The 16,187-nt window shown below is 45.7% G+C and overlaps 1 protein-coding gene across 2 annotated transcripts in view; it reads right to left on the reverse strand.

Annotated features, from left to right (window-relative positions):
- Positions 1 to 8,617: 8,617 nt before the first annotated feature.
- The window catches only part of AR (androgen receptor), a 242,148-nt gene continuing 234,578 nt past the window's right edge, over positions 8,618 to 16,187 (reverse strand). For both annotated transcript variants that reach the window (XM_081847008.1, XM_081847009.1), the window contains exon 8: positions 8,618 to 14,057. In XM_081847008.1, coding sequence (XP_081703134.1) covers positions 13,902 to 14,057 — 156 coding nt within the window. In that variant the 3' untranslated portion in view covers positions 8,618 to 13,901. The remainder of the gene's footprint in view (positions 14,058 to 16,187) is intronic.

Raw genomic sequence — 16,187 nt, forward strand, 5'->3', positions numbered from 1 at the left:
TGACTGTTGTTGTTGTTTAGTCGTTTAGTCATTTCCGACTCTTCATGACCCCATGGACCGGAGCACGCCAGGCACTCCTGTCTTCCACTGCCTCCCACAGTTTGGTCAGACTTCGAGTTTGGTCAGACTTTGTAGCTTCGAGAACACTGTCCAACCATCTCGTCCTCTGTCGTCCCCTTCTCCTTGTGCCCTCCATCTTTCCCAACATCAGGGTCTTTTCCAGGGAGTCTTCTCTTCTCATGAGGTGGCCAAAGTATTGGAGTCTCAGCTTCAGGATCTGTCCTTCCAGTGAGCACTCAGGGCTGATTTCCTTAAGAATGGATAGGTTTGATCTTCTTGCAGTCCATGGGACTCTCAAGAGTCTCCTCCAGCTGTTGACTAAGGGATTATTATAACTGAGATATAACTGACATTAATTAAGATTATGGAACACAGTGATATAAGATCAGAAATGCACCCAAACCATCATGCAGGGAGACATTTTAACTAAAATGTATTAATTGGAAGTTGATTGGCACTTTGATAATTGTATAATTTGGGAATTGTTATTGTTATAATTTGGCTATTATTGGGGGTATATTGGAAAACTAATTAAAAAATTATATAAAGATATCCTTGTTCATGAATTTGTCTAATCCTCTTTTAAAACCATTCAAGTTGGTGGCCATCACTGAGTGAGTTCCACAGTTTAACTATGAGCTGCATAAAGGACTTTCTTTTACTCACCCCGAGTCTTCCACCAGTCAGCTTCATTGGATGTCCATGAGTTCTAGTGTTACGAGAGAGAATAAACTTTTCTCTATCTACTTTCTTCATGCCATGCATCATTTTACAAACTCCCATCATGTTGCCTTTCACTTGTCTTTTCTCTAAACCCAAAAGTCCCAAAGGCTGCAACCCGTTTTCATAGGGGAGACAGTCCTTCCCCTTCATTATTTTTGCTGCGCTTTTCCAGGTCTATAATATTCTTTTTAATGTGAGGTGACCAGCTTTGCCATCTTTTCAACAGACTCTATTAACACTAATTTGATGTGCAGGCAAGAGCAAGTGGTAATATCCATCTCTGCCTTGAAAAGCTTCAGCTGCCGATTTTGGCACAGCAGGCTGCCTTTAGGGGTCATGCTGTCAGAGCAGGTCAGGCTGCAGGTCTGGTTACCTGGCAATCCTACTCTCTCTCTCTCTCTCTCTCTGTGTGTGTGTGTGTGTGGTGTGTTTGCACATGCACACTGCTGGCCCCAATGGCTTCAGGGTCCACATTTCGCCACCATGCAATGGTGGCACAGCATTTGACACCAACCACAGAAGGCCACTTGGCCCATCACCTCCTGGCAAATAGAAGGGGGGGAAGAAATGGAAGCAGTGAGAGATTTTACTTTCTTGGGCTCCATGATCACTGCAGATGGTGACAGCAGTCACGAAATTAAAAGACGCCTGCTTCTTGGGAGAAAAGCAATGACAAACCTAGACAGCATCTTAAAAAGCAGAGACATCACCTTGCCAACAAAGGTCCGTATAGTTAAAGCTATGGTTTTCCCAGTAGTGATGTATGGAAGTGAGAGCTGGACCATAAAGAAGGTTGATCGCCGAAGAATTGATGCTTTTAAATTATGGTGCTGGAGGGGACTCTTGAGAGTCCCATGGACTGCAAGAAGATCAAACCTATCCATTCTTAAGGAAATCAACCCTGAGTGCTCACTGGAAGGACAGATTGTGAAACTGAGGCTCCAATACTTTGGCCAGCTCATGAGAAGAGAAGACTCCCTGGAAAAGACCCTGATGTTGGGAAAGATGGAGGGCACAAGGAGAAGGGGACGACAGAGGACGAGATGGTTGGACAGTGTTCTCGAAGCTATGAACATGAGTTTGACCAAGCTGCAGGAGGCAGTGGAAGACAGGAGTGCCTGGCGTGCTCTGGTCCATGGGGTCATGAAGAGTCAGAAATGACTAAACAACACAACACAAAACAATTACCTGCTAGTGCTGTAAAAATGAACGTTTCCCCTTTGCTAACATGATGCCGTCTCCAGGTGGTATTCAACTGCAGCTTCCATCAGCCCCAGGAAGCTGTGTTCTTCATCCAAGGCCCCAGTCCAGAAGTCCTTTTCACATGGATGCTCACCAGGTCAAGACACTCTGTTCATATAATGCCAATGCACTGACTGCCCAAGTTACCCACACCTGCCTGGTGGGACGGTGCTCTGGCGCACTGACACTCATCCAGGGGCAGTGGGGGTTGGCTGGCCCCTTAAATATTGGGGGGGCCTCTGCCCCCTGCCTCAAAATATTCAGGAGGCTGAAGCCCCTTGTGCCCCCTATACCCTGCACGCCTGCTCATGGAAAAAGGTGCAAGAGAGACTTCTGATTCTGCTAGCCTTTAGCTATGGCAATTTATGGTGCTTTATTTTACTTATTAATCGTGGGCTTGGGAAAGAGCTTGCTAATGAAAGCCTAAGAATAATTGCAGCTCCGGGTGCAACATACACCGCAATTTCAGTTTCCAGAGCAGGGCACCATGTGCTATATTTGTAGATGGTTCAGACCTTTTTTTTTTCCTTGAAAACATATTTGCTGTTACTCCTTGCTGTACTTTCTTCCCCCACCACCTCCCCTGCAGATGCATTTGAAAATTAAGGGATTTCAGCTTCACAGGAAATACAGACTCTATCCATTATACCTATCATTTTATTCTTATGGGCAGAGCTCCTGAAATAGCAACAGTCCATGAGGGGGGTGGGAAGCGATATGACCCTTGGCAACCCTCCTACCAGTTGTGAATGGAGCAGAACATTGTGTGTTGGGCGATGAACTCAATGCTGAGAATTCCAAAGATCTGGGCCTACAATACCAAAGGCACAACTGCATATCCTCCAACTTTGATTCAGAGGAAAATAGGGACACTCCCCCTCACTTGTCAGTGTGTCCTCCCCCTATAGTTCAGCCTGTGATTTGGGGGTGACATTGCCGCTTTCTCTCTTTTAAAAATTATATTTTATTAAATTTTCAAACTTTTAACATATACACTCTAAGACATAATAAATTTGTCTTTTGTTTAGTTGACTTCCCACCCCGTTTTCCATGGTGTTTTTATTTCTCCCTCTCTGCTGCAATAATTTCTAATTACTTCTGTTGCTCATAGTTCAAATCTTGCTTGTTGAGTTCATCACTATAGTATTTAAGTAATTTACAAAAGGCTTCCATTCTTCCACAAAACCATCGTCATTAGGTTCTCTTATTTTGACTATTAACTTTCCCAATTCCTCATAGTCCATCATCTTTTTTATTCTTTGGTGGGAACTTCTTCCAACATTGCCTCTGCTTTCTCGTCTAGTGCACGGCTTAGGTGGCAGTTCTCTAAGTGGACACTCTCTGCCTTCTGATTTTGCCAAGCGGACTCCCTCCCCTTCCAGGACATCTGTCCCATCCCCCTTTCCCATCCAAGGCCAGGTTCACTTGTGTGGCTTGTGATTGGACAAGGATTTTGCCTTTGCTAGTGCCCCTTCCCCTACAGTCCCCCTACACATGCCTTACTTTCTCCCAGATCTTTGCTGCTGTGTACTCTCAGCTCGCTGCCAAGCCCTGGGTGTGTCCCCACAACCATGTGGAGGCAGCTGGTGCATTGCACTCTCAGGAATGCAAGGGGATGGAGGCACCCGGTGGCACCCTAAAGAGTTTGATGGTTACTTCTCCATCCTTCCCTGCCTTGTTCAGCACATCTCCTGCACCATGTGTGCCTTGAGGAGGCACCCTGCTGGAGTGCACCACCACTGCCACAGCCAAAGGTTGCAGGTCTCAAATCCAGGGTGTCCCAATTAAATCGGGACAGCTGTTGGGTATGCAACTGTGTACTTCCAAAACATGGGCAATTTGGACTGTGGTTTGTGTATGACTGGGGTGTGTGCGTTGGGGTTGGGAAAAAGATTCAACTGCTCAAAGCTGTGCTTGATAAATTTGGCATCCTGCTGGGAGTGGAGAATGAGTGGTGCTACCACCTTAAGAATATCAAAACAGCCTCATGGATCAGGCCCATAGCACATCCAGTTCTCACAGGGGCCAAGCCCAAAGCAGGACCTGAGCACAAGAGCCCTCTCACCTCTTGTGGTTTCCAGCAACTGGGATTCAGAAGCATTGCTGTCTCCAACTGTGAAGGCAAAATCATAGCCATCATGGCTAATAGCCCTCAATACTTATTCTGTATGAATCTAATTTTCTTTTAAAGCCATCCAAGTTGGGGGCCAGGACTGCCTCCTGTGGAAGCAAGTTCCATAGTTTTATTATGAGCCATATAAATAAGTCCTTTTAAAAAAATCTGTCTTGAGTTTTAGGACCGTCTCTCTGGGGTGGACCAACTCAGGTTTTATTGATCTAGGAAAGCCTGGTGACTTTCCAAACACAGAGAGGCGGTGACCAAACAGACCTTTTAAAGAGCTGGGAGTATCCCTGGGCTCAAAGGTCCACTGCAGGAGACTCCACAAAACCCTTGTGTTTAATAATAATAATAATAATTTATTTATTTATTTATTTATTTATTTATTTATTTATTTATTTATTTATACCACGCCCATCTGGCTGGGTTTCCCCAGCCACTGTGGGTGGCTTCCAACAGAATATTTAAATACAACAGTCTATTAAACATTAAAAACTTCCCTAAGCAGGCTGCCTTCAGATGTCTTCTAAAAGTCTGGTAGTTTTTCTCTTTGACCTCTGGTGGGAGGGCGTTCCACAGGGCAGGTGCCACTACTAAGAAGGCCCTCTGCCTGGTTCCCTGTAGCTTTGCTTCTCGCAATGAGGGAACTGCCAGAAGGCCCTCGGCGCTGGACCTCAGCATCCGGGCAGAACGATGGGGGTGCAGACGCTCCTTCAGGTATACTGGGCCGAGGCCGTTTAGGGCTTTAAAGGTCAACACCAGCACTTTGAATTGTGCTCGGAAACGTACTGGGGGCCAATGTAGGTTTTTCAAGACCGGTGATATGTGGTCTCGGCGGCCGCCCCCAGTCACCAGTCTAGCTGCCGCAGTCTGGATTAGTTTTAGTTTCCGGGTCACCTTCAAAGGTAGCCACACATAGAGTGCAGTAGTCCAAGCGAGAGATAACTAGAGCATGCACCACTCTAGTGAGACAGTCTGCGGGCAGCCTGCGTACCAGATGGAGCTGGTAAACAGTTGCCCTGGACACAGAATTGACCTGTGCCTCCATGGACAGCTGTGAGTCCAGAATGACTCCCAGGCTGCGCACCTGGCCCTTCAGGGGCACAGTTACCCCACTGAGGACCAGGGAGTCCTCCACACCTGCCCGCTCCCTGTCCCCCAAGAGCAGTACTCTGTCTTGTCAGGATTCAACCTCAATCCGTTAGCTGCCATCCATCCTCCAACCGCATACCTACTCCCCCCCCCCCTTTTACTTTCCCTTCTTGGAAGTCCTTTTTTGATAAGCTAAGGAGGTGCAGTATCTATATGCTGTAGCCTCCACAGAAGCTGCTGCTTTGTGGACACAAGGCTGCAATGAGGCTGTTAAACTGGAGTCTGTCACTCAGGGATCTCCATGGAAAGGTTACTCTGTACCTGAAAATGTGCACCTTTGATTAACTTGGCTGCTTTGCAAGTACATTCTGGGAAAAACAACAACAACAACGATACACTTGTGGTGTTGGCGAAAGTAAGGCTGGTGAGGGAATTAGACCTCATTTCAGAAAAAGCAATGCCTGGGTAGTGACTTCTGTTTGGTTATAAACTTCTTGCTTTTTTCAGGCACCTGCTGAGACTGTACTGCTATTAGCTTGAATGAAGTTCTCTTCTTTACTCTCAGGATTCTGCAGGAAAATCTATAAAAGCTGATATGCACTAATTAATTGCCTTATTGCCTTTTGGAAAATGGATCATTTGGTTTTGTTGCAACACAGCAAAATAGTTTGTAGAAGTCATTTTTCGGGGGGAGGGGAGACACACACAAATGAACAACAATATACTCCAACAACCAAAATTTTGCCTTTTTTAATTGAATTTGGAGCAACAAGAGAATCCAAGATTACAAAAAAGGGAGATCTGAACAACAGCATGAAACTTGCCCTGGTGTGGTTGATTTACCCTTTCTTGAAACCAAGAAGACAGAAAAAAGAGGTTTAATTTTTTGTCTTTTATCAGTATGCTGGACTGCCCTGCCTGTGCACCAGAAGTCCCCTGCCTCTTCCTGATTCATGAGCAGAGATAGATGCAATTTTAAGACATCCTGTGAGGTGGGGTGGTCTCTGGCTCCTGAGCATCAATGCCTTTGCAGAGGGATCAAATGTGTTTTTGCTTTTTGTTTTGAAAGGTGCCATTCACCAGAGGACGGTCCTAGTGCACACCCAGCTCATTTCCAGTGTCCCTGGTGGGTAGCACCCAGGGTTGCCTTAAATGTGCAGTGCTGCTGTGAGTGTCCAATGATGGCTCTAGAACAGGGGCTACCAAATTCTCCCAGTATGAGAAGCTTCACTTGTTGCTAGCTTCAGGTTTCTCTTTTTTGCAATGTTAGTTAGAGGCAAGTGGCCGAAGGAAGCCAAGTTGGACCCTCAACTTCATGGCAAGCCTTGCTGAAGGACTCACAGCGGGGCTGGCATATGCTCCAAGGCCCCCAAGAGACAGAGCAAAAGAGGAACATAGGAAGCTGCCTTGTCACTGAGTTAGACCATTGGGTCCATCTAGCTCAGTATTGTCTACACTGACTGGGCAGCAGCTCTCCAGGGTTTCATCTAGGACACAGCTTTCCAAACCTTTCTTGTTGGTGACACACTTTTTAGACATGAATCATTTCATGGCACAGTAATTCAGTTTTACTACCAAACCGGAGGTTAAACTAACCCTTTTCCAGCTCTTGGAGGAGTGTGGGGGAGCGTTCGTGTGACATACCTACACACTGCAGCCAACACACTAACGTGTCGTGACACAGTTTGGAAAGCTCTGATCTAGAGGGTCTCTCCTAGCCCTACCTGAAGGTGCCATTAGGGATTGAACCAGGGGCATTCTGCAGGCAAAACAGGTGCTCTACCCACTAAGCCACAACTCTTCCCCAGGTGGCTGGCTCTTATTCCTGTCATTATTTGCAACAGACCCACCTAGCATCCCTTGAAGCTGAGATCAAATACCCACCCACCCGTTGTGTCTGTTTATTACGCGGTTATACATTTCAGCTGCTCTGCTGGTTCTGATGTTCCTGTAGATTCACAAGCTTATTTAGCTGCATAAACAGACTACAATTCTATTTACCTCCTTTTGCAAATAACTCCCCGCACCCCCCACAAAATCATACAAAGTTCCTCCGATTTCCCCAGCGTATCAAATTATACATAAACACATAAACAGGCAAATGGATAGAAATTATCTCTCCTTGCTGTTCAAAAGCGCCACAATCTTTTACAGAATGTCTCTGAAGTCCAGCCTGCTATCTCAGAAGGCCCAATGGAGATGTTTGTAGTGGGCATAGCAACACCCTGCAGCAGTGGTTCACAACTGATGGTCTGCAGACCCCAGGGTGTCTGCATAACCCACCCAGGGGGTCTGTGGCACATTCACATAACAAAAACTACCACAGATATATCAAAATTTTCAAAAGTAGGGAGTCCATGGCTTGGCTTTTGAGAAATGGAGTGCACAGTACTTAGCTAATTGGGAACCACTGACACAGAGGAAATGCCGGCTGGCCTGGGTCTCTCTGAAGGGGAATGTGACGTCTGCAAAGAGAAGGAGGGGAGAAGAAGGGAAACAGCACCTTCTGCCCCCTAAAAAGCAAGGGGAGGCTTGGACTGGACAGGGTCCTCTTCACACGCATGTGCATGAGCAATGGGGCATCTTAGAGGGGGCCCTTACCTACTCCCTGGCCCTGTAAACCTGGTTGTATCATGCCCACTCAACCCTATAGATGAAGCACAATCACAGCCCAAGCATTGCCTCTTCCCAAGGAGGCCACAGACATCTCCCTGCCTACTCCCAATCCATCCAGGGCACCTTTGTTTTGTTTCCAAAGTGCAAAGTTCTCCCACACAAATTTAGCTGGCAGTCTATCTTGATTCCTAGATTCTTAGGGACATTTGGCTGCAGTATCCTTGCCTTCTGAGATACGAGTTGGGTTTTGGAGATGTTCCATAAAAGAAGTGCCTCACTGATGTATGAAGCCCATCTAGCAGCCAAATGCTTATAAAATCCTAGGAATCTAGACAGACTGCCTCTGGACCTAGAGGTTCCATAACAGCACCAGAGGAGAACTGCTAGGTCAGGCCTAGGGCCAATCTCATTCAGCACCCTCTTCTCACAGTGGCCAGGCAGACAGTATTCTACAATTGTGGGTTGTAACAAAATTGGCAACTGGGTCCAGTGTTGCCAGTGCACACATTAGTAAATTTCAAAGGGCAAAAAGAGGGGTGAAATTAACTCTCCCTTCACCCCCACCCCCCAATTAAGGCAGGCAAGAGTGAGTGCATTTGTTCCAATGCTGGTGGACAACATTGCATAAAGACTTATCACAATACACATCCCCCCTCCCCAGCATGCATACAAGTATGTGATTTATGAAAACAGGACCCTATTCTTTCTCCCGTTTTAAATAAGCATTCTATCGGTTAAAAAAAAAAAAGATAGAAAAAAAGGTTGCAATGATGAACAAAAATAGCTTAGACTCTATAAGGTGCTTCAATCTCCTGTAGTAACTCAGTTCAGGGCGCAGGATGTTCTCCACCCACCTCAAAAAAAAGAAGGCATGGTATTTTTTAAGTGCAGAAAACATAATTCTTAAAATACACAGAATCACCCCCCAAAAAACAAAACAAAAACCCAACCAGCTCCATGATGGAGAGATATTGTCCTCAAAGCTGTTTCCCCAACTAGAGTCAAAATACTCAAGATCTTTCTTTGCTTCCAGTGGAAGAGGGCTTGAGACATGTCTCTATGAAAGAACATCCGAGCTGCAACTTCCAAGTGCCTCCAAGGAAGGGCCTTACTCTGCTTTCGCAGAAGCTGAAGGATATAAGAAACAATACTTTTTACTACCTGCTACACTTACGGATTGGGGAAATCAAATAGATGGGGACAGGGGGTACCTGGCTTTGCTGCGGTCCCCCAAAAAGGGGGGGCTACATCCTGTGAAGCCTGGCAGGAAGTGCAGGGTGCTGCAGGGGGTTGGACTCTACAGCTCTGTGATTTTATCAGAAGGTGAGGAGGAGGAGTCTGTGTGGATAGGTCTGTGCCACAGTGAGTTTAAAGACTAAACTAGGGCAACTTTCACAAAATAGAACATATGCAAGCATAATTTTTTTTTTAAAAAAATCACAGAATAATAATAATAACGCATAAACTGCATAATAAAAGTAAGGATTGAAGGCTAAGACATTGTCAATGCTTTTGGTATTTCTCAAGCTCCCCCCCCCTTTAAAAAACTGTAGTCGGTTGTAAATAAACCAGAGCAAGTAACTGCTCAATTTCCCATCACCACCACCATTTCTAACCCCCCCCCCCACTTTTTACATTGTATTCATTACAGGTATTTTGAATCAATCTCTCTTCAAAACATAGTCAGGATCCAAAGATCCCTCAGGGGCTCTAGGGCAGAGGTGGGCAGAGGTTGCCCTGCAGTCTTCAATGCCACCCAAAGCATCCTTCTGCATAGCAAGTCTTGCACAAATCTAGTTATAGCAACAAAATGCAAAGAATCAGAGGGGGCTGGAAAGTTCACTGTGCCCACTTCTGTAGGTTAGAGGCTACCACACCGGGTGCGTGAAGTTGTTGACTATATACATGTAAGATATATTCATTGCCACTTCCCACAACTTGGTTTGAGTCTCTTAAGATGTTGGGGAACTCTTGGCCACTTTTGAAGAACATGAAGCAGTTCTCTGGCATGCAGTCTTGCTCTGCATGACTGGATGCCCAGCTGACCTTTCCAAGAGATTTGAACCCACAGAAGGGGAAAAGGCTTAAAATGAGATATATGGTACCACCACAACTTACATGTTTAATTTGTGTGATTTCAACCTAAGCTGGCCAGCTGAAATTGTGCAAATTAAACACATGAAAGGAAGAGAGCTCAAATTTCTGTGCAGGATTTTCCCAGCACAGAAAGAGGTTTTAAGCTCTCTGCCTAGCTTACGGGGTTCTGGGAAGTTCTTGCATGGAGACTGGGATGCTTTCTCTCTAGAGATTTTGCAAGATTTGCAAGAGCCTTCCAAAGCCTGGTGAGCAAAGTGGAGAGCTTAAAGCTCTCTGCCTTGTTAAGGGGGTAAGACCTGTTCAGCATATCAGCTCCAGAAGGTAATCCTCCTCTCACAGGAGCAGCTTGAGCATACATTCTTATATATGCGCCATCTCCAGAATGCAACCCCTGTGCAAATTGTGAGTTACCTGTGCGCGTGCGTCCAAACCATGCAAGTTCCCCACGGCTAACTCTATTGCATGCAAACCACAAGTGAAACTGAGTCAACTTGAAAGAACGTGAGTCAACAAATGGAACTTCATGATGACACATGTATCCTTCCTAAAGCTTTCTCAGAGGTTTCACTACTAGGCACAATGTGTGGGGCCCAGTGGGGCATCTGGGTGGCCACTGTGGGGCCAGGATACTGGGCTAGATGGGTCCATATTGGACTGAACCAAGAGGCTCTTCTGATGCTCTTGTGGACTCTCCAGGCACAGAGTCTATCTGTACTGCTAGATCCTTAAGGGCATTTGGCTACTCTGAGAACAGGAGACTGGACTAGGTGAGCCTGATCCAGCAGCCAGGCTCGTCTGATGTCTATTTCCAGTGCTCTGTCCATCACCTGTCCATTTCGCACTTTTTTGTTCCTAAGGACAACAAAGAGGTCCACATCCACATGCTGCATTTGTAAGAAAAACAGCTTGATGGAAAGAGCAGAATGATTTTTTAACCAGCACTGATGTACGTCATGGGAGGGTATGTGTGTTGTTGTTTCTGCATCAAGTAAAAGGTAAAGGTAAAGGTACCCCTGCCTGTACGGGCCAGTCTTGCCAGACTCTAGGGTTGTGCGCTCATCTCACTCTATAGGCCGGGAGCCAGCGCTGTCCGCAGACACTTCCGGGTCACGTGGCCAGCGTGAGAAGCTGCATCTGGCGAGCCAGCGCAGCACACGGAACGCCATTTACCTCCCCGCTGGTAAGCGGTCCCTATTTATCTACTTGCACCCGGGCGTGCTTTCGAACTGCTAGGTTGGCAGGCGCTGGGACCGAACGATGGGAGCGCACCCCGCCATGGGGATTCAAACCGCCGACCATGCGATCGGCAAGTCCTAGGCGCTGAGGTTTTACCCACAGCGCCACCCGCATCCCTCTGCATCAAGTAACCATGGCCAAATTAAGGTGCTGCATTGTCGCTTCTCAATGTTCTGTCATCTCTTGAAACACCTGGCCAAGCCAACCCTTTTTCAGCATCCTCAAACCCCTACAATATGAAAACCCCTCAAGGTGCAAACAGAGTAAGATTTCTGAGGTGCTTCCTGCCTCCCCTCCAAAAGCAGCAAAGTTTCTCAACAGTCTGCACAGTAAAAGAAAAGCCCATCTTTTAAACATATTTCAATAAAACTGCAGGTGACATCGCTGAAAATAATCAAACCAAATCAAGCTTTGCAGAGCCACATTATTAAAATGACCACTGCCCAGAGTATTCCCATGGCTGCTGCTTTTTTTTTGAGGGAGGTAGGAGGATTGGGATAATGGCTAACAGTCATTTTAAAAATGCATCACTGCAAAGTGCAACTTTACAGCCGTTGCTTCTGAAAGGTATGCAAGATCCTTCAAAGTCACAATTTGCCAGGCCATTGTTGAACAAGGGAGGCAGGTGAAACTGCCCATGGCAGTAGGAGCGGAGCCTTAAGCCATTTTTAGAATTAAAGACAAGCAAGTTATCACTACCTAAATAAAGATTGTGAGCTAGAGAATCACAATCCACATCCAAAAATCAAAGGAGTCAAACAATTTGTGATTATTTTCTTGTGATTCCAGGGATGAACAGAATAGGGTTGGGAGATAAAACCGATGGTTGAGAAACAGGATAATTGTGAGTGGCATTCTTAGGAGAACCAATGAGCTTTTAACACATACTCAGTTCAGCCATTCTAGGACATGACCTGGAACAATAACCCCCCCACACACATATAATTCTTTCTGAAAAAATCAGAAGACAACAGCTCAGAATCTATTTGTGTCGTCCTGTGAGATTCTCTGGCCAGGGACTGCTCTAGGATAGCTTATTGAGACTGAGGGCTCTTCTTCCCACAACCAAGGAAAGTTTCTAAGGTTTGTTTGACTCCCCATTACTCCTTTAGACGAATGGCAGTCTCAACTACAGAAATCACAAAAATGAAAAGCGCATCCCCATCCCAATACACGTTCTCTTTACAATGTACCACAATGTTATTAAAAAAGATAATGAAAACACAAGTTCTTCCCCAGTGGAGTGGGTTAGGACCATAGTTATGTGCAGTTTCTCAGGAACCCCAAAGGGGCATCAGAGTCCTTGTTTCACTTGGCTTGGCTTCTGAGGCCCTTGCCCACCATGCTCTCCAAGGAAAAGTCTTCCAAGAGGGTCTTTAGGTGCCTCTGACTTTTGGGAAGCAGAGCTGGGAGGAGGGATGTTGGTGTAGGTGACAAAAGCAGCTGGATGGAGGCCCTCTGAGCACTGCAGAGCTGCCTTTTTTGAGGAGAGTGTCATTTGTGATGGAGAAACAAAAACAAAAAAATGCTCAAAACTGGAATGTGCTCACATTCATTGGGTGACTTTTTTTAAAGTTTTGGCTCATGGTCCACAGAAAGAAAAGGAAGTAAGAAAAAAGGATTGCACTGTAAAACAGCCCTCTGTAACCTTCAGGGCACCAGGAGGGTTCAGCACTACCCTCCAGCTCCTCTTAATGCTTTGTGTCATTTTTCATGAGCACAAGAACAGCACTGTATGGATTTGGGCACTTTGTGTCAGGTAAATGCTGCTGTAAGGGCCTCAGAGTTAATTGGAGAGGCACACTGAACAGCAGCCGAATCTGAGGCAGTGGCTTGTGGCCAAACATGATGAGGACTGAGACTAGTTCACATGCAGAAATGTGGCCCTGGAGAATCTGAATCCGTGTGATGCCTGCAGCTGTGATGGCACACACACTTTTTTTTTTTTTGCAGTTGTATGATTCCACTACATTCTCTCCTCCATATGATTTTGAGTCCAGTTCTCCCTTCCTGTCCTCATATATGCTATTGAAATCCTCCTGCATCTTAAGAGTGAGACTCGCAACATAATGGGGAAAAAGCACACTGCACAGAAAAGTTAAGAGTTGATCAAAAAACTGTTAAAAAATAAAAATAAAATCACCCACTCCCCAAAAATGAAGTTCTTCCCACTCCCAGGATTTGATTTGAGCAACCTGCTTGTCATCTTGGATTCTGGTTTTGTTTAAAAAGAGAGAATAAAACAGCAGTGAAGGGAACACCCAAAACACAATGTGTGTGTGTGTTTTGCCAGACTTCCCATCGTGGTACAGGGCCACAGAAGCCATTGTGGGAAATGCAGAAGCCCAAGAATGTAAACAAGTGCCGCCTGGCACCATGCCACAACACCAGATTAAAAATATATATAAGAACAGGAAAGAAAAGTAGAGAAGGTGCAGAGTTTGCACGCGCACACATATGCTGGGCTGTTTCAAAACAGGCCGAAAAAAGCTCCCACTTGAAAAGGGAATTCCCCCAGGTGGAGAGTCACTGAAACTGAAAAGAATCCCAGCAGGTTAGTTCTGTTTTCGTTATTACTGTATATATTTGTAGCGTATACAGTATTCCAAGGCACTGCAGTGCAAAAATAACAGGCAAGTGAAGGCTGGACAAGGTTGGCAGCTTCCAGGGCCTTGGCCGCAAAGGGCTCCTCCCTTCCTGTGTCTCCCTCGCTCCATCACTGTGTGTGGAAGTAGATGGGCTTCACCTTCCCAGAGAGGATCTTGGGGACTTGCACCGAGATGATCTCTGCCATCATTTCTGGGTAATCCACACTGACCATGTGGGACTTGACCAGGAGGTCGAATGTAAACTGGTGCAGCTCTCGGGCAATCTAGGAAAGAGGAAAGAGAGACGGTGATGTCACTTTATAGTGATGTGGGTTTTCAAGGGAGGAAGTATGCATGATGTCCTGAGTCCCTTCCAGTTCTTGGGTTCCTGTATCGGAGGTAGGTGGAAGGTATGAGAACAAGCTCAACAAACCAGCCCCTTTTGTCTAGGCAATAGCTGTGACTGAGTAGTTAAGCACCAGGATCAGCATCCCAAAAGGATGAGCTGGGCTACAAGAGCTGTGACTAAGGGATGGGGCCTTTCAGGCCTGGGGGGGAGGGGAGGTTTTCCTCCCCCCCCCCACCTAGAACAAGAGATGGTGTTTGGTGTGAGCTAGGCAGAAAGCAGGATGGAAGATGGAGACATGATTGATTTGAGCTGGATTTAAGACTGTGACTAATGGAGAAGCAAGAACATTTGGAGTGTTAATGCTGTGAGCCATTCCGGCCTGTGCTCAGGTTGTATATTATTGCAACTGAAAACATATATCCTAAAGACACCACAGTCTCCACTGAACTTCATTCCAAGGAAACTGAACCCTTGGCAAGCACCTGTAACCTCTGGAATCTCTCACCACTTGGAGATTGGAGTGGAATGTAACAATATTATACAGTGGTACCATTTCTGCATAGACAAACAAGGCATGCAGGCACCTTCTCCTGTTCTTAGGAATAACCACCAGGTAGTACTTCCTAGGTGGTACTGAGGCACCCTGGGAGCAACTTTGACTACGGCAGGCTGGAATCTAGGTTTTTTTTGTTATTGGCTCCTGTGAGAACAGGATGCTGGGCTGGGTGGGCCACTGGCCTGATCCAACAGGGCTCTTACATTCTGGTGTGCATGCACACAGAAAGGTGCCTTATGGTGAGACAGCCCATCTGGTATCTTTACACTGACTAGCTGTGGCTTTCCAGGGTTTCAAGCAGGGAGTTTCTCTCTGGAGCTCTACCTGGGAGATGCTGGAGACTGACCCTCTGCAGTAAAAAGCGGGTGCTCTGTCACTGAGCTGTTAGTGGGACGCATCTGTCAGTTCTGATTTTTCTCTGTTCCTCACTTTCCCAACCTTAAGTTCAGTCTGCCCCACTTATGCATCAGTCTGCTTTTTTTTAAGCTTATGCCAAAATAATTGTACACAAATTCTCATGCACGCTTCTCCTAATATTCTTACGCAATGTGGCCTAATGCGTTTATTTATTCTTCTTTGATGCATATTTTGGTGTGCTATTTCAAACATGTATTTTATATGCCTTCCATCAGCTTCGGCTGGTGGCCCAGCTACGCCCTTATCTGGACGAGGTTAGCCTAACTACTGTGGTCTATGCTCTGGTAACCTCAAGGTTAGATTACTGCAATGCATTATACGTAGGGCAGCTTCTGGAAACTTCAGCTAGTGCAAAATTCAGCAGCCAGGTTGCTCACTGGGGCAAGAGACTTTGAGCATATTACATTGATCCTGGTCTGACTGCACTGGCTACCAATTAGTTTCCAGGCCTAATTCAAAGTTCAGTTTTTGATCTATAAAGCCTTAAATAACTCAGGACCGCAATACCTCAAGGGCCACCTCTTTCCATATGAACCTACCCTGACCCTGAGATAATCTTTTGAGGCCCTTCTTCGTGTGCCTCCTCCACAAGAGGTCTGGAGGGTAGCAACACGAGACCGGGCCTTTTCTGCAGTGGCTCCCCATTTGTGGAATGCTCTCCCAGGGATGTTTGCCTGATGCCTTCATTATACACTTTTAGGCACCAGGCAAAAACAGGCATTTGGTTGACTGGCATTCAATGCCTTTTAAAATGTGTTGGGGGGGTGTTACTGGATTGTTCTTGTTTTTATTTTGATTATGCATTTTTTGTTTTTAATGTTGTGATTTTATCCTGTGAACCATACTGAGACCTGTGGGTATAAGGCGGTATACAAATTTAATAAATAATAAAATAATAAAAATAAATTGGCAGCCTGGGGGTTAAGGAATGTGTCCCTGCATGTGTACTAGATCTGAAATAAAATAATAATAATAATAATAATAATAATAATAATAATAATAATAATAATGTTGTTTATACCCTGCACATTCTGTGTGGCATCCAGCAAGATATAAAAAATAATAAAATGTCAGACATTAAAAATTTCCCTT

Source organism: Podarcis erhardii, assembly GCF_964252035.2.
Source record: "Podarcis erhardii genome assembly, chromosome: Z".
Classification (NCBI taxonomy): domain Eukaryota; kingdom Metazoa; phylum Chordata; class Lepidosauria; order Squamata; family Lacertidae; genus Podarcis; species Podarcis erhardii.